The sequence below is a fragment of the Eretmochelys imbricata genome, chromosome 3 (genome assembly GCF_965152235.1).
Source record: "Eretmochelys imbricata isolate rEreImb1 chromosome 3, rEreImb1.hap1, whole genome shotgun sequence".
NCBI lineage: Eukaryota > Metazoa > Chordata > Testudines > Cheloniidae > Eretmochelys > Eretmochelys imbricata.
Genome location: NC_135574.1, coordinates 582428 through 608338, shown reverse-complemented (window position 1 = coordinate 608338; position 25911 = coordinate 582428). Strand labels below are relative to the sequence as shown.

The following is a 25911-nucleotide window of genomic DNA, read 5'->3' as shown; positions in this document are numbered from 1 at the left end:
ACAATCCCAGCTCCCTCAGCCTCTCCTCATAAGTCATGTATTCCAGACCCCTAATCATTTTTGTTGCCCTTCGCTGGACTCTCTCCAATTTATCCACATCCTTCTTGTAGTGTGGGGCCCAAAACTGGACACAGTACTCCAGATGAGGCCTCACCAATGTCGAATAGAGGGGGACGATCACGTCCCTCGATCTGCTCGCTATGCCCCTACGTATACATCCCAAAATGCCATTGGCCTTCTTGGCAACAAGGGCACACTGCTGACTCATATCCAGCTTCTCGTCCACTGTCACCCCTAGGTCCTTTTCCGCAGAACTGCTGCCTAGCCATTTGGTCCCTAGTCTGTAGCGGTGCATTGGATTCTTCCGTCCTAAGTGCAGGACCCTGCACTTATCCTTATTGAACCTCATCAGATTTCTTTTGGCCCAATCCTCCAATTTGTCTAGGTCCTTCTGTATCCTATCCCTCCCCTCCAGCGTATCTACCACTCCTCCCAGTTTAGTATCGTCCGCAAATTTGCTGAGAGTGCAATCCACACCATCCTCCAGATCATTTATGAAGATATTGAACAAAACCGGCCCCGGGACCGACCCCTGGGGCACTCCACTTGACACCGGCTGCCAACTAGACATGGAGCCATTGATCACTACCCGTTGAGCCCGTTGATCTACCCGTTGAGCCTGTTGAGCTTTCTGACAACAAAAATTATTACATGACCCCAGGAGGGGGGACCAAAGTCTGAGCCCACCTGGATGGGGGGGCCAAAGCCAAAGGGCTTCAGCCCCAGGCAGGGGGCCTGTAACCTGAGCCCCACCGCCTAGCAGCAAAGCCCTCAGGCTTCAGCTTTGGCCTTGGGCGGTGGGGCTCAGGCTTCGGCTTCAGCCCCAGGCTCCAGCAAGTCTAAGCCAGCCCTGGTGACCCCATTAAAATGGGCTCGTGACCCACTTTGGGATAATGACCCACAGTTTGAGAACCGTTGATCAAGACGATCCCTGACAGGTGTTTGTCTAACCTGATCTTAAAAATCTTTAATGATGGAGTTTCCACAGCCTCCCCAGGTAATTTATTCCAGTGCTTAACCACCCTAACAGCTAGGAAGTTTCTCCTAATGTCCAACCTAAACCTCCCTTCCTGCAATTTAAGCCCATCGCTTCTTGTCCTATCCGCAGAAGTTAAGGAGAACAATTTTTCTCCCTCCTCCTTGTAACAACCTTTTATGTACTTGAAACTCTTGTCATGTCCCCCCTTAGTCATAGGGGATCACAAGCTAAATATGAGTGAACAGTGGAACACTGTTGCAAAAAAAGAGAACATCATTCTGGGATGTATTAGCAGGAGCATTGGAAGCAAAACACGTGAAGTAATTCTTCCGCTCTACTCTGCGCTAATTAGGCCTCAACTGGAGTATTGTGTCCAGTTCTGGGCACCACATTTCAGGAAAGATATGAACAAATTGGAAAAAGTCCAGAGAAGAGCAACACAAATGATTAAAGGTCTAGAAAACATGACCTTTGAGGGAAGATTGAAAAAATTGGGTTTGTTCACTCTGGAGAAGAGAAGACTGAGAGGGGACATGAAAATGGCTTTCAAGTACATTAAAGGTTGTTACAAGAACGAGGAAGAAAAATTTTTCTCCTTAACCTCTGAGGACAGGACAAGAAGCAATGGGCTTAAATTGCAGCGAGGGCGGTTTAGGCTGAACATTAGGAAAAATGTCCTGTCGGAGTGGTAAAGAGCTGGAATAAATTACCTAGGGAGATTGTGGAATCTCCATCATTGGAGATTTTTAAGAGCAGATTAGACAAACACCTGTCAGGGATGGTCTAGAGATAATACTTAGTCTTGCCTTGAGTCCAGGGGTTTGGATTAGAAGACCTCTCGAGGTCCCTTCCAGTCTTACGATTCTATGACTCTGTGTCCATCCTGCTAGTGACAAACTCACAAAATCTAAGGGAGGATGTGAAACTGTTCTGTATTGTGTTATGAAACCTGTGCTGTAAGAATCTTTGAAATGCCTGGGAAGAGAGCTACCAAAGGGGTAGGAAATCAGTTTTGGTACCGATGAATAACAACTGTGGGTTGAACTTCCCAGGTCTCTCTCGAAGAGGAAAAGATGTGACAAAATGGGAATTTCTATTCTATTTTATGAGCATATTGTTGGCACGCGGTGTGCAGTGTTGTTGTAGCCGTGTTGTCTCCAGGGTATTAGGGAGACAAGGGGGGTGAGGTAATATCTTTTACTGGACCAGCTTCTGTTGGTGAGAAAGACAAGCTCTCAAGCTACACTTGCTAAACGAACTGTTCCACCTTGTATTTGGCTGTGACACTCTGAGTACCAGACCTGAAGAAGAGCTGTGCATAAGCTCGAAAGCGTGACTCTTTCACCAACAGAAGTTGGGTCCAATAAAAGATATTACCTCACCCCCCTTGTCTCTCTATGTGGTGACTTACTGGACTAAGGATTGCTAGCCAGTGGGTGTTAAAGGGCTGAAACCCTGCTCATGGGGCAGAGACAGAGACTTGAGATGTTTGTGTCACATAACTGTCTGGGGTGGGAGGAATGGATTGTTAAAGGTGTGACGTTATTGACATGAACTGTGACCGTAAAGATCATTGTTGCAACCAAGGTCCTATAGTTGCACCAAATCTTGTACAAAGGAGGTCAAGAAAGGTGTCTACAGAAAGGTTTCAGAGTAGCAGCCATGTTAGTCTGTATCCGCAAAAAGAAAAGGAGGACTTGTGGCACCATAGAGACTAACCAATTTATTTGAGCATAAGCTTTTGTGAGCTACAGCTCACTTCATCGGATGCATGCAGTGGAAAATACAGTGGGGAGATTTATATAGACAGAGAACATGAAACAATGGGTGTTACCATACACACTGTAACAAGAGTGATCAGGTAAGGTGAGCTATTACCAGCAGGAGAGCGGGGGCAAAAAACCTTTTGTAGTGATGATCAAGGTGAGCCATTTCCAGCAGTTGACAAGAACGTGTGAGGAACAGTGGTGGGGCGGGAAGGGGGGGAATAAACATGGGGAAATAGTTTTACTTTGTGTAATGACCCATCCACTCCCAGTCTTTATTCAAGCCTAAGTTAATTGTATCCAGTTTGCAAATTAATTCCAATTCAGCAGTCTCTTATTGGAGTCTGTTTTTGATGTTTTTTTGTTGAAGAATCAATCATCAAGGATCTACAGCCTATCCTAAAGGACGATCCCTCACTCTCACAGATCTTGGGAGACAGGCCAGTCCTTGTTTACAGACAGCCTCCCAACCTGAAGCAAATACTCACCAGCAACCACACACCACACAACAGAACCACTAACCCAGGAACCTATCCTTGCAACAAAGCCCGTTGCCAACTGTATCCACATATCTATTCAGGGGACACCATCATAGGGCCTAATCACATCAGCCACACTATCAGAGGCTCGTTCACCTACACATCTACCAATGTGATATATGCCATCATGGGCCAGCAATGCCCCTCTGCCATGTACATTGGTCAAACTGGATAGTCTCTACATAAAAGAATAAATGGACACAAATCAGACGTCAAGAATTATAACATTCAAAAACCAGTCGGAGAACACTTCAATCTCTTTGGTCACTCGATTACAGACCTAAAAGTGGAAATTCTTAAAAAAAAAAAAACCTTCAAAAACAGACTCCAACGAGAGACAGCTAAATTGGAATTAATTTGCAAACTGGATACAATTAACTTAGGCTTGAATAAAGACTGGGAGTGGATGGGTCATTAGCATCGCCTGCAAAAAGGTGAATCGTTCATGGATATGTGACTTGCCCAGGTGGCTACAAACTCCATCTTGTTGCTGTGATTTTGCACAGAAGAACAAAGGGGTTTCCTCCCACAAGAGAGAGAATATAAAAGTCCCTGGAAGCCCCTCCATTTTTGTCTTCAGCTGGCTCAAGAAATCGCCTCTCCACCCCTAAGAGATGCCTGAAAGAAACTGGAATAAAGGACAGTAACTACAGGGGTGTGAGTGATTGCTGGACCCAGACTAGGAAGGAGTCCAGTCTGTGAAAGAAGCTTATTGGAACATCTCTGGGGGTGAGATTTCATCTGCAATCAGTTTCTTACTGTATTAGGCTTAGACTTGCGTGTTCTATTTTATTTTGCTTGGTAATTCACTTTGTTCTGTCTGTTATTACTTGGAACCACTTAAATCCTACTTTTTATATTTAATAAAATCACTTTTTGCTTATTAATTAACTCAGAGCAAGTAATTAATACCTGGGGGAGCAAACAGCTGTGCATCTCTCTCTATCAGCGTTATAGAGGGCGGACAATTTATGAGTTTACCCTGTATAAGCTTTATACGGAATAAAACGGATTTATTTGGGGTTTAGATCTTATTGGGAACTGGGTGTCTAGGTGCTAGAGACAGGAGCACTTCTTAAGCTGTTTTCAGTTAAGTCTGCAGTTTTGGGGCGCATGGTTCAGACCCTGAGTCTTTGTTGGAGCAGACTGGCGTGTCTGGCTCAACAAGGCAGGATTCTGGAGGCCCAAACTGGCAGAGAAAATGGGCTCAGAGGTAGTCTCAGAACATCAGGTGACAGTCCCTAGCGGATTTCTGTAATCTAACCCGTCACAAAAGGACTGTCTGAAACCAACCCACATCAACAGAAGATCCGGAAAGACAAAGGGGAGCTCCAGGGACTGAACAACTGACCCCTATTTATGGGAAACTGACAAAGAGACAGAAGGGGAGGGCCAACAAATGGATTCCACGACTGCTTGGCTTTGTGATGTGCTGGCTTGACCAGGCTGGACTATGTCTATGCAAACTTAAGGACTTTTTGACGCTGCGTTCCAGCTGACTAACCCTGCTCTGTTTTGAAGCTGGAGCTGCAGCTAGCGAGAGATGTCAAGAGTAACAAGAAGGGTTTTTTCAGGTATGTTGGCAACAAGAAGAAAGCCAAGGAAAGTGTGGGCCCCTTACTGAATGAGGGAGGCAACCTAGTGACAGAGGATGTGGAAAAAGCTAATGTACTCAATGCTTTTTTTGCCTCTGTTTTCACTAACAAGGTCAGCTCCCAGACTGCTGCGCTGGGCATCACAAAATGGGGAAGAGATGGCCAGCCCTCTGTGGAGATAGAGGTGGTTAGGGACCATTTAGAAAAGCTGGACGTGCACAAGTCCATGGGGCCGGACAAGTTGCATCCGAGAGTGCTGAAGGAATTGGCAGCTGTGATTGCAGAGCCATTGGCCATTATCTTTGAAAACTCGTGGCGAACCGGGGAAGTCCCGGATGACTGGAAAAAGGCTAATGTAGTGCCAATCTTTAAAAAAGGGAAGGAGGATGATCCTGGGAACTACAGGCCAGTCAGCCTCACCTCAGTCCCTGGAAAAATCATGGAGCAGGTCCTCAAAGAATCAATCCTGAAGCACTTGCATGAGAGGAAAGTGATCAGGAACAGCCAGCATGGATTCACCAAGGGAAGGTCATGCCTGACTAATCTAATCGCCTTTTATGATGAGACTACTGGTTCTGTGGATGAAGGGAAAGCAGTGGATGTATTGTTTCTTGACTTTAGCAAAGCTTTTGACACGGTCTCCCACAGTATTCTTGTCAGCAAGTTAAGGAAGTATGGGCTGGATGAATGCACTATAAGGTGGGTAGAAAGCTGGCTAGATTGTCGGGCTCAACGGGTAGTGATCAATGGCTCCATGTCTAGTTGGCAGCCGGTATCAAGTGGAGTGCCCCAAGGGTCGGTCCTGGGGCCGGTTTTGTTCAATACCTTCATAAATGATCTGGAGGATGGTGTGGATTGCACTCTCAGCAAATTTGCGGACGATACTAAACTGGGAGGAGTGGTAGATACGCTGGAGGGGAGGGATAGGATACAGAAGGACCTAGACAAATTGGAGGATTGGGCCAAAAGAAATCTGATGAGGTTCAATAAGGATAAGTGCAGGGTCCTGCACTTAGGATGGAAGAATCCAATGCACCGCTACAGACTAGGGACCGAATGGCTCGGCAGCAGTTCTGCGGAAAAGGACCTAGGGGTGACAGTGGACGAGAAGCTGGATATGAGTCAGCAGTGTGCCCTTGTTGCCAAGAAGGCCAATGGCATTTTGGGATGTATAAGTAGGGGCATAGCGAGCAGATCGAGGGACGTGATCGTTCCCCTCTATTCGACATTGGTGAGGCCTCATCTGGAGTACTGTGTCCAGTTTTGGGCCCCACACTACAAGAAGGATGTGGATAAATTGGAGAGAGTCCAGCGAAGGGCAACAAAAATGATTAGAGGTCTAGAACACATGACTTATGAGGAGAGGCTGAGGGAGCTGGGATTGTTTAGTCTGCAGAAGAGAAGAATGAGGGGGGATTTGATAGCTGCTTTCAACTACCTGAAAGGGCGTTCCAAAGAGGATGGCTCTAGACTGTTCTCAATGGTAGCAGATGACAGAACGAGGAGTAATGGTCTCAAGTTGCAGTGGGGGAGGTTTAGATTGGATATTAGGAAAAACTTTTTCACTAAGAGGGTGGTGAAACACTGGAATGCGTTACCTAGGGAGGTGGTAGAATCTACTTCCTTAGAGGTTTTTAAGGTCAGGCTTGACAAAGCCCTGGCTGGGATGATTTAACTGGGAATTGGTCCTGCTTCGAGCAGGGGGTTGGACTAGATGACCTTCAGGGGTCCCTTCCAACCCTGATATTCTATGATTCTATGAAATAGCTGCCTGGTGTCACTGCAAATACCTGAGGAGGTGCATTGGTCCCTGAAGATTGTATGAGTCTCTGTAATCTATCTCAGATGGACTCACTGGGCAGGATCACAGCGTGAAACAGTAGTGCTGGAGCCCAGAGGCTCAGTTTAGGAGATGTGGCGGCCACGTGGTCTTCCCTTAAGGGAGAGAAGGACTCTTGGGGGTCTGCAGGGGTTCCTCCAAGGGACTGCTTAAAAACGGGGCAGAGCACAGATCCTGTGGATCTGTGACAAAATGGAAGAGGCTTTTGAAGCCCATTTCATAGGTAGGCAGAATATTATGTGTGAAGGGCCAAATTTAATAGAGGGTGACAGGAACAAGGGGAAACAGTAGGGTTGCCAACAATACAAAGATTACACCTAGTAGAGAAACTGGAATGCATTAATGGCAGAAAGCAACCTGTACATGAGATGTATCCACACATCTTCCCAGGGCCAGGACAGCTGTCAGGGGAGTTCAAAAGAAAACTGGTGCCATCAGTGACTCCCTTTGCTCTCACAGCCCCACACCACATATCCACACACTGCTAGCAAAAGTCAAAGAATTAAAGTGAATGGAAGATATGGGGGTTTCCCAGACAGAAGAACCCACAGACTGGTGTGCAAGAATGGTTGGAGTATTAAAAGCCCAATGGCAAAATCCAGATTTGCATGGACTTTACACAATAAAATGAACATGTGCAGACAAAGAAAAGACACATGCTTCCTGCAATTGACCAGGCATTAGAGATTAATTTATCCCTGCGGCAGGTACTTCAGAAACAGATGCTCTCCAAAATCCATGAGGGACACTAAGGTATAAACAAGTGCAAGGCATTTGCACAAGAATTGGGTGGTCTCTGAGAAGGCAAATTCAGACCTTCTTAGAAGGCTATGAGATATGTAATAAGGAAAGAAAACAATTGCCAGAGCCACTGCTCTCTACAAAGCTACACGACAGACCATGGCAGTGGGTAGCGACAGTTTTTCTGGAAAGGACACATACATTATTGTAACTGATTGACTTGGTTATCCTTCCACAGAGTTCATCAGCACAATCATCCAGAAACTAAAGTCAATATCTGCAAGACAGGGAGTTCCTGAAGTCCTCATGTCTGATAATGGGCCTCAATTCACCTCTGAAACATCCCTAGCGTTTGCACAGGACTTTGATTTTGAACGTCATACTAGCAGTCCACATTACCCCAAGAGCAATGGGGAGATGGAGAGGTCACTGCAGACATTACAAAGACTTCTGCAAACATCAGTGGACCCACAGAAAGGACTCCTGGCATATCAGTCAACACTGTTTGCCTCTGGGCGACCTCCAGCAGAACTTCTGGTGCAGACAGTGACGGAGGCTTTTACCTGTGGCACTGACTCAGCTCAAACCTCACTGGCCCGACCTGAAGGAATTTTGAGACTGGGATGCTGAAATAAACGTTTGGCAGCAGCCAAACTTGAATGTTTGGCATAGAACAAAAGCAGGGCCTGGACTAAGACCAGCAGCAAAGTTCAGCGTAAAGGCTTGCAGACATTTGGAATGTGGCAGAAACTCCCAGATCCTACCGAGACACAATTCCAAGAAGACTTCTCTGGAGGAACTGGCTCCATCTTCAATATTTCCCAACCCAACAGAGGATCAGGAACCTGCAGGTACTCTGTGAGGACATGAGAGCCTCTCTTAAGAACTCCACACCCAAACTCAACAGAAATGAGAACACAGTCTGGATGTGTGGCCACATCCCCGCCACACCAAGATCTTTAGAATACTGCTCAGGACTATTTAAATGCAATTGAAAAGGGGACGTATTAGTGTAAACAGTTTTAAGAAATGTTCAGTGTATTTTGAATTGCTGTGTGTAAATACTCCAGTTATTATTTTAGGTTTTAATCTTTTATTATAAAGAAAGGGAGGTGTGGAGTGGTTACAGAGCTTCTGTTTTCCACGAGAATTATAGCAAAAGTGAAAGTGATGTATTTTTACCATTTCTTGCAACGTGACTTACACGCCAGCAGCATAGGGGAGACTACATTATTGATCCAATAAAGAGGAAACAAACAACGTGAAAGGAGCAGACAGACCAAATGTACAACATTAGAACAGTGCACAACCCAACTGGGAGACCAAAGCATCTTTGGAGGATAGGTAGGAAAAGCTGTGCAAGATGTGGCAAGACACAAAGCCACAGCTGGCAACAACCAGCAAAAGAAACACAATATAGGAGATTCATAGATATTTAAGTCAGAAGGGACCATTATGATCATCTAGTCTGACCTCCTGCACAACGCAGGCCACAGAATTTCACCCACCACTCCTGCGAAAAACCTCTCACCTATGTCTGAGCTATTGAAGTCCTCAAATCGTGGTTTAAAGACTTCAAGGAGCAGAGAATCCTCCAGCAAGTGACCCGTGCCCCATGCTACAGAGGAAGGCGAAAAACCTCCAGGGCCTCTTGCAATCTGCCCTGGGGGAAAATTCCTTCCCGACCCCAAATATGGCGATCAGCTAAACCCTGAGCATATGGGCAAGATTCACCAGCCAGATACTACAGAAAATTCTTTCCTGGGTAACTCAGATCCCACCCCATCTAATATCCCATCACAGGCCATTGGGCCTATTTACCATGAATATTTAATTACCAAAACCACGTTATCCTATCATACCATCTCCTCCATAAACTTATCGAGTTTAATCTTAAAGCCAGATAGATCTTTTGCCCCTACTGCTTCCCTTGGAAGGCTATTCCAAAACTTCACTCCTCTGATGGTTAGAAACCTTCGTCTAATTTCAAGTCTAAACTTCCCAATGACCAGTTTATATCCATTTGTTCTTGAGATGCCACAAAATGAGACATTTTGGATGTGTTGTAGTGAGCAGCTCAAAAAACATAGGAAGGAACTTCCTGGTAGAGAGTTCTCCGGATGTTGCGTATGTCTCCTCACACTACATCAACAAATGAGCCCCCCACCCCCGTACCTCAGGGAAAAGGTCACAGCCAATTAATCAGATCTCTGCCCCCACATCCCAGGGCAAACCCCATAGCCAACGAATGAGCCCCACCCCCACAGGGCAAACCCCATAGCCAACGAACGAGCCCCACCCTTGCAGGGCAAACCCCATAGCCAACAACAGATCCCCAATTCCCTTCCCTCACCTGCTCCAGAAAGATCATCTCTGCCAGCTTGTAATTCTTCTCCAGCATGGCCAGGCGGGCACGCACCTGGTAATAATCTGTACCGTCCCCACCCTATAAACACACACAAACATCTCAGACAAGCTGGGGGATGTGGCACTGGGCATGGTGCAAGGGAGGTGGCTGTGGGGGGCCAGCAACTGACACCCCATGAGGGAGGCAGCCGTACGAAAGGGGCTCTGGGTGCCCCGTGAGGGAGGCAGCCAGGGGGGCACACTGGACACCCCATGAGGGAGGCAGCCGTACGAAAGGGGCTCTGGGTGCCCCGTGAGGGAGGCAGCCAGGGGAGTTGGGCGCTCTGGGCACCTCGTGAGGGAGGCAGCCAGGGGGGCACACTGGACACCCCATGAGGGAGGAAGACAGGGGGGCTCTGGGCACCTCATGACGGAGGCAGCCGTGGGGGGTGTTCTGGGCACCCCATGAGGGAGGAAGATAGGGAGGCACTCTGGGCACCCCGTGAAGGAGGCAGCCGGGGGAGGGGGGCGCTCTGGGCACCCCGTGAGGGAGGCAGCTGGGGGAGGGGGGCACACTGGATACACATGAGGGAGGCAGTGGGGGGGGCACATTGGGCAGCCTATGAGGGAGGCAGCTGGGGGGGCTCTGGGCACCCCGTGAGGGAGGCAGCCAGGGGAGGGGAGCGCTCTGGGCACCCTGTGAGGGTGGCAGCCGGGGGAGGGGGGCACTGTGGGCACCCCATGAGGGAGGCATCCGCAGGAGGGGGCTGGGAGGCCTGGGTGAAGGACAGTGTAAGCAATTCCCACACGGCTCAGGGTCTCCAGAGACCCCTGCCAGGCCAGTGTGATTGGCTGCACACTCTCCATGCCAGGGGATGTAGGTGTGGTGCACGCACTCACACACGCACACATGCTGCTGCACAGCAGAAGTGAAGTTTGACTCACGTATTCTTTGGGCACCTGGTCGGCAATCTCATTGGTTTCATGGAGGAATCGCGCCTTTGACACGTGGCCCAGCGCTGAGAAGCATCTGGGCAGAGTGAGGAGAGCAGAGTTACCAGCAGCATGGGCTGCCAAGCATATACTTGGGCTTTCATCTGCCCTCAGACCCAGAAGGTGAGGCGAGGGTTCAGAACACTGGGGCAGGTAGTCACAGCGAAGTAAGGCCAAGCCATAACACAGTCTGACTCCACTGGAGGGAGCTCGAGCCCCATGCTCTGCCTGTTTTCCACCCCCAAAGGGCCATGAGCTCTGCTCTGCAGGAGAGAGCGCCAGCCATGTGCTCTGTCCACATTGTGATCTGTAGCAGAGCTATGCTACATGGGGATGTGTCCCCCACCTCTACCCTAGGGCCTAGGATGGTAAGATGGAGCCAGCTCCTGGGATGGAGAACACTGGGCACCCCACTGCAGGAACTCTGGCTCACAAGTAGCACTGAAAGGCACAGGATCCAGTTCTCCTTGGCTAGAACCTGGGCCACTGGGATCGGGCCTTTGGGGGGCGAGGAACCCCCAGAAGGAAAGGTACCAGGGCGAATTTGGTTCCTCTCTGTACCTCTCAGCGATGTGCAGCTGCTTGGCTTCCAGGGCCAGTCTGCTTAGGGTCTTCCACATGGCTTCGGTCTCCGTGGACATTTCCAGCGTCTCCAAGAATGCAGCTGCCCTGGGGAGAGGAGGGTTTGCAGCACATTAGAGAAGAGGGAGGTGGGTTACCATGTTACCCTGCAGCCAGGATTGGGGCAGGTCACTGTGAGGCCCTGGGGCTGAGCAGCCCTTCAGCTGGGCCTGTCCGAGGAGTGTCTGACGCTCTTTTCCACTTTGGAAAACCCTGATGGATTTTGTTCCACACAGCCACCACCCTTCGCCCGTTCTGGCCACAGACAGGGCTCTAGCTGGTGCTATATTAACTGCTCAGTCCCTGTCCTGCATGTCACCCCAGAGGCTCCGAAGCCCATCCAGCCCTGCCGCCCACTCTCTAGCTGTGTCTGAAACCAACTCCCTCACGCAGGAACAGGCTGTGGGCAGCCCAAGGAGCCCCACCTGCTGGACCACTCTGGGGATCCCCTGAAAAGCATCGCAGCTCTGCGGAGGGCAGTGACAGGGGAAGCCTGAGGATGGCAGACCAGGGCTAGCCGTTTCTTGCTGCTTATAACAGTCACAGACACACCCTGCTGTTACTCCTCTGGCTACAGCAGGGAAATCCTGTCCCCCCTGAACTCCCAGTGACTTCACTGGGGCCAGCGTCTCATACAGCGAGCCTCTGGGTGCTGAGAACTAGGCTGGCTCTTTTCGACCATTTGGCAAGAAGCACAAAGAAGTGCCATGTTTTACCTCAGAAGCAGCTCAATACTCCTCCCCCCCGCAACCTACCTCCCACTGTTATGCAAACAGAGGAGCCAAGGTGAAGTTCCAGCCCCACAGACGGCATCTGCATCCATGCACAGGTCCATGTGGGCTCAATAGGCTTTTGCAGAGCTTCCCTTCTCTGAGGAGACCTGACATATGCATGCAGCCTAGAACAGGCCCTCACACACATTGCTCAGAACCTGCACTCGTCCCTTTGCACAGGTTTAAGAACGTAAGAACGGCCAGATTGGGTCAGAGCAAAGTTCCATCTAGCCCAGTGTCCTGTCTTCCGACAGTGGCCAGTGCCAGGTGCCCCAGAGGGAATGAACAGAACAGGGAATCATCAAATGATCCATCTCATGTCCCCATCCCCAGCTTCTGGCAAACAGAGGCACCATCCCTGCCCGTCCTGGCTAAACAGCCATTGATGGATCTATCCTCCAGGAACTTATCTAGCTCTTTTTTGAACCCTGTTATAGTCTTGGCCTTCACAACACCCTCTGGCAGAGTTCCACAGGTTGACTGTGCATTGTGTGACGAAATACTTCCTTTTTTTGTTTTAAACTTGCTGTCTATTAATTTCATTGGGAGCCCCGGTTCTTGTGTTATGAGAATGAGTAAATAACACTTCCTTATTTACTGTCTCCACACCCGTCGTGATTTTATAGACCTCTGTCCTCTCCCGCCTTAGTCGTCTCACATCTATTAGCACACACTCATCCTCTGGCTGTGCTCTCATATCTGCACACATATCCTAGGACATCACACCTAGCTACTGCACTCCCTTCTGCTACGTATACTGGGCTCAGGGAAGTCTGGGCAGATTCATTCTGTAAGCTGCCACACCACTCACAGCTCCTGGCTCCGCTCCCCTCCAGCTCTCTGGGGATTTTCTCTCGCTGTCTGGGACCCTCTTCTTCCCTTGAACGAAGCTGGCACCATGTCTGGGGCTGCCCTCAGACACTGGTCTTGCTTTGAGCAGGGGGTTGGACTAGATGACCTCCTGAGGTCCCTTCTAACCCTGATATTCTATGATCTCCCTCCTGCCCACGCCATTCTGTTCAGTGGCCAGTTGCCCTGTCCCCCACAAATCGCACCGTCTGGGACGGATGGCTCCCCCACACCTGCTCTTCGTCACAACACCTCACTTTCACCCATCTTTTAGCTTCCTTGTGGACTCCACTGCCCACCCCACCCCGGGTCGCTGGCTGCCAGGACTCACCTGCTATAGTCCCCATCATCAATGGCTGTTCCAAACTCAATGAGCCCCTCGTCCAGCGTGTAGGACACTGTGTTCACCCCTTCTGCCACTATCACCTCAGTCTTCCCATTGCTCCGCTCCAGGTTCACGATATCCCCCTGAAAGAGTCCCAGACACCTCAGCACCTCCACTCTCAGCTCCCATTCCACCGTCCACTGTGCGAGGGGAGAGGGCTGGGAGCGCACTGGGACAGCTCTGCCTTAGTCTCCTACAGGTAGATGAGCTCAGCAGAACGGACCCCCCACTAGGCACTTGGGCTAACCCCACCGTCACATGCAGAACTAAGAGAAAGGCCATTTCGCCCAGTGAGCTCCCCCACTTCATCCGCCCACTTTCTGCTCTCTCTATCCCCTCCTGCCCCCACAGCTTTCAGGAGGGTCAGACCCCAGGCTTCCTCCTGTTCCCCTTTCAAAGCACCACCCCATCTGTTCTCGCTGCATAAAATACTGAGCTGCCCAGCGCCCCCCCCCAGAACTCCTACACATGACGGTGGGTGACGGTGGGGAGCTCTGGGGGAAGTGAGAAGACTGGAATTTTACCTTCAGCGGGAACATGGTAACTCGCTCTGGGGCATCGTTGTTGTACCAAATGCAGAGGCTGTTTCTGTTCTGGGCCACCACCACGTCACTGCCTGGGACCCACTGCACATAGGAGCAATAGTTCAGGATCGTGGCCTTGGTGCTGCTCTCAATATCATAAAGCTGCAACTAGATGAGGAAAGAGACAGAATCAGCAGGGTCTGTGATTGGCCTGTGACCCACCCCCAGCGAGGACACTGGCGCCCTGCTTCCAGCCACATCTCACATCCTGAGCCAGGTCAGGCCTGCTCAGCACCTCGATGGGAGATTTTCTAGGCACAGACGTCTGCTGCAGAGACTGCGGTGAGTAGGTCAGGGAGGGGGCAAAGCTCTCCCCTCCGGGCACTACGGATCCCAAGGATCCAGTATGGTGCTAGGCTGTGCTGTGGGGCCATTCCCAGAGAGAGCCGATTGTGATGATCTGGGAAACCTGTCTTCACAATGTAACAAATTCTGTGTGAGATTATGAACTCCCTGTATGTATCTTTACCAAGCTGCATGCTCCAGTCTGAATATACAGCCCTCATATATTGAGTATTAGCCCTTAAGAAATCCAGAGTCTTTATTAACAACATGATTTTTAAGGTCTAGCAAAGTTATAAATAATCTCCCTGGCTGGTCTGCCAAAAGTGCTGGGCAGGTTTCGTTTGAGGATGAGGACTTACCAGACAGTTATAAGATAGCTTGTAGCCTGTCTGGTATTGATGGGTCTCCTCTTACCAGCCCTCAGCCTCAAAGGAAACCTGCACCAGACTTTCAAAAGACGAGCCTGGGACCTTAAATTCATAACTCTGCTAGACACTAAAAATCATGGTCTTAATGAAGACACTGGATTTCTGGCTTATTACAACAATCTGCAACCCACTAACCCCCCCTTTTTGTCCTATGACCACAGCGGTGTTAACGGGCCACTTCACCTTGAATGGTCTCTTACAATACGTGCTAACTACTTATGCTGAAAAGACCAATTACCTTTGCCGTAACTGGTGTTCCTCAAGAGGTGCTGCTCACGTCTATTCCACAATAGGTGTGCGTGCTCGCCACGTGCACTGGTGCCGGAAGTTTTTCCCCTAGCAGTACCCATAGGGGGGGAGCGCCCCCCCCCGCAACCCCTGGACTGGCGCCTGCCTGGCGCGGTATAAGGGGAGCTGCGCGCTCCTCCCACCCTCAGTTCCTTCTTGCCAGAAAACTCCAACAGAGGGGAAGGAGGGGGGAACAGACATGAGCAACACATCTTGAAGAACACCAGTTACGGAAAAGGTAACTGTCTTTTCTTCTTTGAGTGATTGCTCATGTGTATTCCACAGTAGGTGATTCCAAGCTATATCTGTTGGAGGTGGGTAGGAGTTCACAAGTTCCCAGGACGGAAGACAGCCCTGCCGAACCCGGAGTCATCCCTGGTTTGGGGGACGACTGCATAGTGCGCAGTGAACGTGTGAACCGAAGACCACGTGGCGGCCCTACAAATGTCCTGGATGGGGACGTGGGCCACGAAGGCAGCCGATGAGGCCTGCACCCAAGTCAAGTGTGCCCTCCCAATGGGTGGCAGGACACTCGCCAGCTCATAACAGGAATGGATGCACGAAGCGATCCAATTGGAAAGCCGCTGAGTGGAAATTGGCTGGGCCCTCACGCGCTCAGCCGAGGCGACAAACAGTTGCGAGGACTTTCTGAACGGCTTGGTCTGCTCGAGGTAGAAAGCCAGAGCCTGCCGCACATCAAGCGTGTGGCGATGGCGCTCCTCACTGGACGCGTGAGGCTTGGGGCAGAGGACCGGTAGAAAAATGTCCTGACCCATGTGGTAGGCGGAGACCACCTTCAGGAGGAACGCGGGGCGTGAACTGGACCTTGTCTTTATGAAAGACAGTGTATGGTGGCTCAGAGGTCAGGGCCCTGAGCTCCGAGACTTGCCTAGACGATGTGATAGCTACCAGGAAGGCCACCTTTCATGAGAGGTGAGACCAGGAGCACGTGGCCAGTGGTTCAAACAGGGGCCCTGTGAGATGAGCCAACACCAGGTTTAGGTCCCACTGCAGGACCACGGGTCTACAATACGGAAAAAGAGGGTCCAAACTCTTAACGAACCGGCCAGTCATAGCATGGGAAAATACCGTGTGCCCTTGCACCGGCGGATGGAAGGCTGATATGGCTGCCAGGTGCACCTTGACTGATGAGGGCGCCAGGCCCTGAGCCCTCAGGTGGAGGAGGTAATCAAAGATAAGCTGGACTGGGGCGGTCATCGAGGAGACACCCTAGTCTGCCGCCCACCTAGAAAACCGGGACCACTTGGCCAAATAAACGACAAATAAGCGCGGCGAGTGGAGGGCTGTCTACTTTCGAGGAGGACGCGCTGAACCTGCTCTGAGCACATCCTTTCCTCTCCACCTAACCACTGAGCAGCCATGCCGTGAGGTGAAGAGCCGCCAGGTTGGGATGGAGGAGGCGGCCCTGGTCCTGAGAGAGCAGGTCCGGGCGGAGTGGCAATGGCTACTGCCAGGCCCGTGAGGGTCCCGTACCAATGCTGCCTGGGCCACGCCGGGTCAATCAGGAGGACCCGGGCCTTGTCTGTCTTTATCTTCTCCATGACCCTGCTGATTAGAGAGAACGGGGGAAAGGCGTAGAGAAGCCAGCCTGACCAGGACAGGAGAAAGGCATCGGAGACAGTGCCCTTCCCCAGACCTCCCCTGGAGCAGAACCGGGGGCATCAACGGTTCTGCTGAGTCACAAACAGGTCCACCTAGGGAGTTCCCCACCTTCGGAAGAGCAGGTGGGCCACTTCCGGGTTGAGGGACCACTTGTGTTGTGAGGAAAAGTCCCTGCTCGAGAGATCCGCCCTCTCATTCCGGGCGCCGGGCAGGTGGAAGGCCTTCAGGTGGATATCGTGGGCTATACAGAAGTCCCACAGCCTGAGGGCTTCGCGGCAGAGGGCAGAGGATCGGGCCCCGCCTTGTCTGTTGATATAGAACATTGAGGCCGTGTTGTCCGTGAGGATCCTGACCACCTTGCCCTCCAGGTGCGAGTGGAAGGCCATGCACTGTCCTGAGCTCCTTGATGTTTATATGTACAGTCAGGTCTTGAGCTGACCACAGGCCTTGGGTCTGAAAGTTCCCTCCCAATCCAGGTCCCAAGCATCGGACACCAGCTCCAGTGACCTGTCCCTGAATGTGACCCCTTGGAGCATGTTGTTTGGGGAAGACCACCACCGTAGGGAGGTGATCATAGAGTCCAGCACGGTGAGGACCTTGTCCATCCTGTCCATGGCCTGGGAGAACTTCGAGGCCAACCAGAGCTGGAGGGGCCTCATCCTGCGTCTGGTGTAATGGACCATGTACGTGCACACCAACATGTGACCCAACACTACGCCTTGAACTCCTTCCTATCACACTCCTGGAGGTAGTCCTCAAACTTGGACAGGGAGCCCCACAGATTGAATTTGTACCGGCCCAGGAGAGCCTGATGGTTTGCCACTCGTAACTGGAAGCTCAAAGATGAATAAACTTTCCTTCCCAAAGAGTCCAGTCTCCGAGAGTCTTTGTTCTTTGGGGCTGACTGACCCTGCTGTTCCCAGTGGTTGACCGACACCAGGGAGTTGGGCACCAGGTGGGTATACAAGTACTCATGCCCCTTAGCGGGTACAAAGTACTTGCGTTTTTCCTTTTTAGAGAGGGGGCCAATGAGGCTGGCGTTTGCCACAGGGCATTTGAAATCTTAGCCACCCCTTCATGGAGAGGCAAGGCACCCTACCCAGTGCCAATGGTGACAAAACATTAAACAGGGAGTCTGAGGGTCTCCTCCATCTCCTTTGCCTGGAGGTGGAGGCTTTCTGCCACCCTCTTTAAGAGTTCTTGGTGGGCCCTGAAGACCTCCAGCGGGATGGAGGTGGGCAGGGCCGCAATTGCCTCCTCCGGGCGGGGCGAAGAGGCTGGTGCGGTGCTCTGGGTGTCGGCCGGCACCGGAGGGTCCACCACCTCGTCAGACTCCGGGCACGGTGCCGAGGACGCACATGCCACCGATTCCTTCCTTGGGGGTCTGGAGAGGGAGGCCGACAGTGCCTCTGAAGCTCCGGCCACCGAGCGAGCTCCCACCGGGGGCTGCGCCGGAGGCCACGGTGCCCACGAGTACCATTGGGCCGGCCACGACGCTTGGTGCCGCTGCACCTGCCGTGGCACCGGCGGGGCCGGCTGTTCGGGTTGGCTGGCCTGGCCCATCGAAGGACGGCTACGAACGGAGACCGGGCTGCCGTAAGATCTGCTGCTGTCTCTGGACCGGGAGGAGTGGTGGTGCCGGGATCTATGACGACCGTGGGACAGCGATCTCGACGTGGAGGACCGGTACCCGTGGTAACAGCTGCTCCGAGAATGGCCTCGGCAGGCGGACCCACAATGGCGCAATGCTGGCGATCGACGCCCGGGGCTGCGTTGTCTTGGCGGATACTTGGAGTGGGAGTCCAAGCGGGAACAGCGTCAATGACCGTGCCGTGCTGGACTGCGGTGCCCTCTCCAAGACAAGGACCGATGGTGATGCCTGCAGCGGTCCCGCTGATATTTGCTCCTTGAGGTCAAGCGGTGCCGCGAGTCCTGGCCGGCTAGAACCCAGCCAGACAGTCTGGTCAGTGTTGAGGGCGATCCACCTGGACTCTGCCCCGAGCGATTGCTGGGCGGCAATCAGTGTCGGGAACATTCCCTCGACCGAGACCGGGCTGGAGGCAACTGCGGGGCTGATATCGGCGGAGCTCCGGGCACCAGCATGGACATAACGTCCTGGGCCACCTGGAGGGCTTCAGGCGTGGACAGCATCCGGACATCCGGAGAGGCCTGTTCCAAAGGGGCCGGGCTACTCCGCTCAACGTGAGTCAGAGCTGCCCGACATGGGCCTAGCCTCTGTCCCAGACTTCCCTCGGTGCCACTGCGAAAAGGGAGTCTTCCTGGCCCTCTTAGCATGCCCCATGGACAGGGAGCAGTGCCGACTGGTCAATGGCACTGGAGGGTCGCCGTGTACTGATGCTGTGATGCCGGGTACCGGTTCGGAGTGGCATGCTGGGGTTGGAGTCAGCGCCAACTCCATCAGGATGGCCCAGAGCCTAATGTCCCTTTCTCTTTTGGTCCAAGGCTTAAACGACTCGCAAATCTTGCATCTTTCACTGATATGGATTTCTCCCAAGCAGTGCAAACAGTCTATATGCGGGTCACTTCTTGGCATAGAATGCCTACAAGAGCCGCACGACTTAAACCCCGGGGCGCGGGGCATGCCCCGGCCCGGGCTCACTGACTAACTAAACTAACAAAACAGCTAACTAACTACAGGTACTAACGCTGAAAGAACGAACAGTTCTGGGGACGAGTTACAGCAAAGCTGGAGCACAGCAGTTCCAATGCACCTTCACTGGCGGCAAGAAGGAACTGAGGGTGGGGGGAGCGCGCAGCTCCCCTTACACCGCGCCAGGCAGGCACCACTCCAGGGGCTGTGGGGGGCGCTCCCCCCTGCGGGTACTGCTAGGGGAAAAACTTCCAGCACCGGTGCACGTGGCAAGCACGCACACCCACTGTGGAATACACATGAGCAATCACTCGAAGAAGAACTATCTGTTCCACCTTGCATTTAGCTGTGACACTGTCTGTGAGTGCCTTTCCCAGGCCTGAAGAAGAGCTCTTTGTAGCGCGAAAGCGTGTCTCCCTCACCACTAGAAGTTGGTCCAATAAAAAATATCACCTCATCCATCTTGTCTCTCTAATATCCTGGGACTGACACAGCTACAACAACACTGCATTCAAGGTTTCAAAATGTAATTACAAACAGGGAATTGTCACTGAGTGGGTGTGTTTCCAGTGGGGTCCTGCAGGGATTGGTCTTGGCCCTGTTATTTAACATTTTTATCAATGAACTGGAAGAAAACATAAAACCATCACTGATAAAATTTGCAGAGGACACAAAAATTGAGGGAGAGGTAAACAATGAAAAGGACAGGTCACTGATTCACAGCAATCTGTACCACTTGGTAAACAGGATGCAAGCAAACAGCATGCATTTCAATACAGCTAAATGTAAATGTATACTGTGACACTGACAGGCCAAGTGCCAATTCATGCCAGGGTCTCCATGTCTCAGCTGGACAATGACAGACACGTAGCTGGACTCTGTCGGCTCACTTGTGGGTTAATATTGATAAAACAAAAAAAAAATTGATAGAATTACAAGGAAGTGATTAGTGTTCAAACTCTATTGAACACTTGTGAGTTGCTGCTGCATAAATCTTATTGAGCTATCTGTGCTCCACACTGTAATGTAATATTTGAGCGGTTGCCCTGTGAACCTCTGTGGCTGTATGAATTATCACACACATTAATTAGTGGGAAGAGCTGCTCTCTTCTACAGAAACAGTTATGCCCCTCCCAAAACAGGAGACCCATGGATACCAGACAGGATATGGGTGAATCTTACAACTGGAAACTCCCTACATCTGGGCTGAGGAATTGTCAACAAAAGGACTAAAGACTCTTATTTTTGTTCTGCTCTCCTCCCTGTGAAGATGAGTCGTGCCAGTGGACTCCTCCCAAGTCCCATCAACTGAGTTTGAAGCTCAGAGCACATGACAGGAGAGGGATAAAAACCTATGCTCCTTGGACTCAGGGGAGGAAGCAAGGTGTTTCTAAACATAAGCAAGAAATCCCCAGCTGCTTAACCTGGGCTAGCCCTAAAGCTCAAATAGAACTTGCTGATTATAGAAGCCTGTATTACCTTTTCATACCTAAGACTGAGACACATGAATGAGTTAATGTTTGCTTGCTTTAATCTTGTAAATAGCTCTCTGATTTCCTTTTCCAATTTAATACATCTTCATATAGTTTTACTATAAGGCTACAAGTGTTGTCTTTGGTGTCAGATCTAAAGTGCAATTGACCTGGGATGACTGGTCCTTTGGGATGAGGAGTAACCTGATTATCGCTGTGATTTTTGGTGCAAGGGGCCATCTAACACAGAGATACGCTCACCTAGGTGGCAAGAAAGACTGGAGAACCCAAGGGGACTGTCTGTGACTCTGTGTTAAAGCTATTAAAGTACCTGAGAAATTTGCCCTTGGTGCAGGTGGTTGGTGAAATCTACGTTTAGAACTCACAACCAGTTAGGGGTTTGTTCCCTGGTTTTTAACAGTCAATCCAGCCCCTGCACCGTGGCAGGACCAGTAACCCTATACCAACCCTGACAGGTGTTTGTCCAACATGCCTTTTAAAATTTCCAATTACGTGGATTCTACAACCTCCCTTGGAAGCCTATTTCATAACTTAACTACCCTGAGATTTAGAAAGTTTTTCCTAACGTATAACTTAAATCGTCCTTGCTGCAGATTAACGACCATTATGTCTTGTCCTACTTTCTGTGGAAATGGAGAACAACTGATCGCCATCCTTTTTATAACAGCCCCAAGCATAGCTGAAGACTGTAATCACCTCCCCCTGCCCCTTCTTTTCTCAAGATGAAAAATGCCCAGTTTTTGTAACCTTTCCTCCTAGGTCAGGTTCATAGAATTGTAGAATATCAAGGTTGGAAGAGACCTCAGGAGCTATTTAGTCCAACCCCCTGTTCAAAGTAGGACCAATCCCCAGCTAAATCATCCCAGCCAGGGCTTTGTCAAGCCGGGCCTTAAAAACCTCTAAGGATGGAGATTCCACCACCTCGCTAGGGAACCCATTCCAGTGCTTCACCACCCTTCTAGTGAAATAGTGTTTCCTAATATCCAACCTAGACTTCCACCACTGCAACTTGAGACCACTGCTCCTTCTTCTGTCATCTGCCACCACTAGAACAGACTAGCTCCATCCTCCTTGGAACCCCCCTTCAGGTAGTTAAAGGCTGCTATCAAATCCCTCCTCACTCTTCTTTTCTGCAGACTAAATAACCCCAGTTCCATCAGCCTCTCCTCGTAAGTCATGTGCCCCAGCCCCCTAATCATTTTCGTTGCCCTCCGCTGGACTCTCTCCAATTTATCCACATCCCTTCTATAGTGGGGGGACCAAAACTGGACGCAATACTCCAGGTGTGGCCTCACTAGTGCCGAATAGAGGGGAATAATCACTTCCCTCGATCTGCTGGCAATGCTCCCACTAATACAGCCCAATATGCCGTTGACCTTCTTGGCAATGAGGGCACACTGCTGACTCACATCCAGCTTCTTGTCCACTGTAATCCCCAGGTCCTTTTCTGCAGAACTGCTGCTTAGTCAGTTGGTCCCCAGCCTGTAGCAGTGCATGGGATTCTTCCTTCCCAAGTGCAGGACTCTGCACTTGTCCTTGTTGAACCTCATTAGATTTCTTTTGGCCCAATCCTCCAATCTGTTTAGGTCACTCTGGACCCTATCCCTACTCTCCACCGTATCTACCTCTCCCCCAGTTTAGTGTCATCTGTGAATTTGCTGAGGGTGCAATTAATCCCATCATCCAGATCATTGATAAAGATGCCACCTGAAGTTATGAGCGTTGGCTCTATGCTTGTATTTAAAGGGTTTGCAGTAGAAAGCACCTAAGGCAGATTTGGTCAACATAGTATGAAGGGGTTATTCAAGTAAATGGAAGGTCCACTTGGCTTCCTTGATAGACGCCAATCCACATCTAAGCTTTCCTGGGAACGTTCCTGTAGAGAACTGAGTCATGCATGGACATGTGACTTGCCCATGTGACTCCAAAACTCCATCTTGTAGCTGGGATTCTACACAGGGGGAGAGAGGGGTTTCCACTCACAAGAGAGAGACTACATAAGCCCCTGGGAAACCCCTCCATTTTGTCTTCAGCTGGCACAAGGGATAGCCTCTCCACCCCAAAGAGATGCCTGAAAGAAACTGGAACAAAGGACAGTAACTACGGGGGTGTGAGTGATTGCTGGACCCAGACTAGGAGGAAGTCTAGTCTGTAATAGAAGCTTATTGGAACATCTCTGAGAGTGAGATTTACCTGCATTTAGTTTCTTACTGTATTAGGCTTAGACTTGTGTATTTTATTTTATTTTGCTTGGTAATTCACTTTGTTTTGTCTGTTATTACTTGGAACCACTTAAATCCTACTTTTTATATTTAATAAAATCACTTTTTGCTTATTAATTAACCCAGAGCAAGTATTAATTCCTGGGGGAGAAAACAGCTGTGCATCTCTCTCTATCAGCGTTATAGAGGGCAAACAATTTATGTATAAGCTTTATGTATAAGCTTTATACAGAGTAAGGTGGATTTATTTGGGGTTTGGATCCCATTGGGAACTAGGTGTCTGGGTGTTGGAGACAGGAGTACTTCTTAAGCTGTTTTCAGTTAAGCCTGCAGCTTTTGGGGGAAATGGTTCAGAGCTAGGTCTGTGATTGTAGTAGGCTAGCATGTCTGGCACAACCAGGCAAGGCACTGAAGTCCCAAGCTGCCAGGGAAAATGGGCTCAGAGGTAGTCCCAGCACATCAGGTGACAGTTCTCAAGGGGGTTTCTGTGACCCAACCCATCACACCCATCTCTTATATACAAGACTCCTGTTAATACATCCCAGAATATTAGCCTTTTTCACAGCTGCATCACATTATTGACTTATATTCAATTTGTGATTCACAAGAATCCCTAGATCCTTTTCAGCAGTATGACCACCTAGCGAGTTATTCCTCAATTTGTAGTTGTGCTTTTGATTTTTCCTTCCTAAATGAAGTACTTTGCACTTGTCTTTTTTTAATTTCGTCTTGTTGATTTCAGACCAATTCTCCAATATGTCAAGGTAATTCTGAATTCTAATCCTGTCCTACAAAGAGCTTGCAACCCCTCCCAGTGTGGTATCATCTGCAAATTTTATAAGCAAACTCTCCACTCAATTATCCAAGTCATTAATGAAAACATTGATAGTACCAGACATAGGGTTGACCCCTGCAAGACACCACGTGGGGAACAAATATTTAATAATGGTTGGTCAATCTAGCAGAGAAAAGCACAACACAATCCAATGGCTGGAAATTGAAACTAGACAAATTCAGACTGGAAATAGGACACACATTTTTGATGGTGAGAGCATTTAACGACTGGAATAATTTACCAAGGGTTGTGGTACATTCTCCATCAGTGACAATTTGAAAATCCAGATTAGATGTTTTTCAAAAAGATTTTGGGGAAGTTCTCTGGCCTCTCTGAGACAGGGGAGCAGACTGGATGATCACAGTGGTTCCTTCTGGCCTGGGAATCTATAAATCTGTGAAACTTGGCTGTCTCTCCAGGGAAAGGTCAACTGCAGTGTAAAGCACTGTGTTCAGGATGTTTGTTGTTTTCTATAAGATCTGTGTATTTCTCGTATGATTATGTAAACAGCAACGGTGTTACAATCCTGTGCAAAGTGTGTGTTTCACGTGTTGCAGCTATCACGTGCCCCTGAAGAGGTAAACTGTGGGCCCAAAACACACCCTGGCTGGAGTTCGGGGAAAGGGTGCATTTAAATTATGGGCAAGTCTAAGGGGTCAGTACTGACTCCAGGGGCTGAGCAGTGTGGTAGCAGCTCTCCGGAAAGGGTGCTAGACAGGGGCTGTGCTCTGAGAATGTGACTAGAGGTCCCCAAGCAGTGGTAGTGTTTGGATGCTGCGCAGTGTCCAGAGCATTAAAACACCTGGGATTGAGCAGCTGGATCCCCTCATGGCAGTTGGCAAGTGGCCAAGAGGGGACATTAGATTAGAGCTGTGACACCCACCTTACCCACCACCTTCCCTGCTCCTGAGCATGCCCAGCTCACACCCCATACCCTGGACATGCCTGTCTCCCACCTCACCCTCATCTTCTTGTCCCTGAAGAGAAGTTTGTGGCCCGTCTCATTCAGCTCCAGCCAGTCAATCTTGCTGTCATGGCTGATGGTGCCAATGTTGTAGCCACCAACAAGATCCACTGGGAAAGGGAAAGAAGAGAGGCTCAGTATGAGAATGTTCTGTCAAGCCAGGAGGTGAATGGCAGGGCAGAGCTGCCAGAAGCCTTGCTGCAAAGGAGGCACTCAGTCTGTGGGCAGGCGAAGGATGGGGAGGGATTATTTAGGGTGGTACAAGGAGGACACAACTCAGAGCAAGGGGATGACACTGAGAAAGGGACATGTAAGCTGCATATCAAGATAAGTCCCCTGACAGCGAGCTGTGTCAGGCAGGGACTCATCTCCCAAGGATGGAAGCCCATCCATCTCCTGAGACATTTAAACTAGTACCAGACAGAACACTAGTAAATTCCCAGGCAAAGAGCGTTGTTCAACAAAGTGAGAGGTTCCAAACTGCTCTCTGTGATCAGCATGTGCTAGAAAATCTCTGTCTTCTCGCCCCCGGAACACACCAACATTTCAGTAAAGTGGGAAATTACTTACCTTATAGTAACTGATGACTTTTGAGATGTGTTGTCTATACGTCTTCCACTCACAGGTATTGTGCACACCCTAGCGCCAGAGATAAGACATTTTCTTCTTACTAGCAGGTCCCCCGTTGGTCTACACATACTCACACAATCCATCCCACCCAAGAATAAAGGGGTGGGGTGGACCAACTGCCAGTATGTTCCTTCGCCAGCCAAAATCTTGCAAGACCTTCATATAGTGGGGAAGGAGGATGGGTCATGGAATACATACAGACAACACACATTGAAGAACATCATTTACTATAGGTAAGTAACCTCTTGTTCTTAACTGAGTGGTTGTCTATATGTCTTCCACTCATGGAGACTGAAAAGCAATTGACAGATGGAGGTGGGTACACAAGTGTTACGTAAAGACAGATTTAAGTAACAAAGATGTAACAAAGGTCGCATCTTCTCTTGTTGCCTGTCTAGCTACATGATGTTTCATGAGAGTATGAATAGAAGCCCATGTGGCTACCTTAGGAACTCCTAAAA

At 50.1% G+C, this 25911-nt stretch overlaps 1 protein-coding gene across 5 annotated transcripts in view; it reads right to left on the bottom strand.

Annotated features, from left to right (window-relative positions):
- Positions 1–25911, bottom strand: part of IFT172 (intraflagellar transport 172) — a 154029-nt gene that overhangs the window by 63958 nt on the left and 64160 nt on the right. For all 5 annotated transcript variants that reach the window (XR_013345524.1, XM_077812218.1, XM_077812220.1 and 2 more), the window contains 6 exons: positions 24818–24930; positions 14012–14179; positions 13434–13570; positions 11421–11528; positions 10812–10896; positions 9874–9966 (listed from right to left, as the gene is read on the bottom strand). Coding sequence is in view for 4 of the 5 variants with exons in the window: in XM_077812218.1 (XP_077668344.1) it covers positions 9874–9966; positions 10812–10896; positions 11421–11528; positions 13434–13570; positions 14012–14179; positions 24818–24930 (704 nt within the window). In the remaining variant the exon portion in view is untranslated. The remainder of the gene's footprint in view (positions 1–9873; positions 9967–10811; positions 10897–11420; positions 11529–13433; positions 13571–14011; positions 14180–24817; positions 24931–25911) is intronic.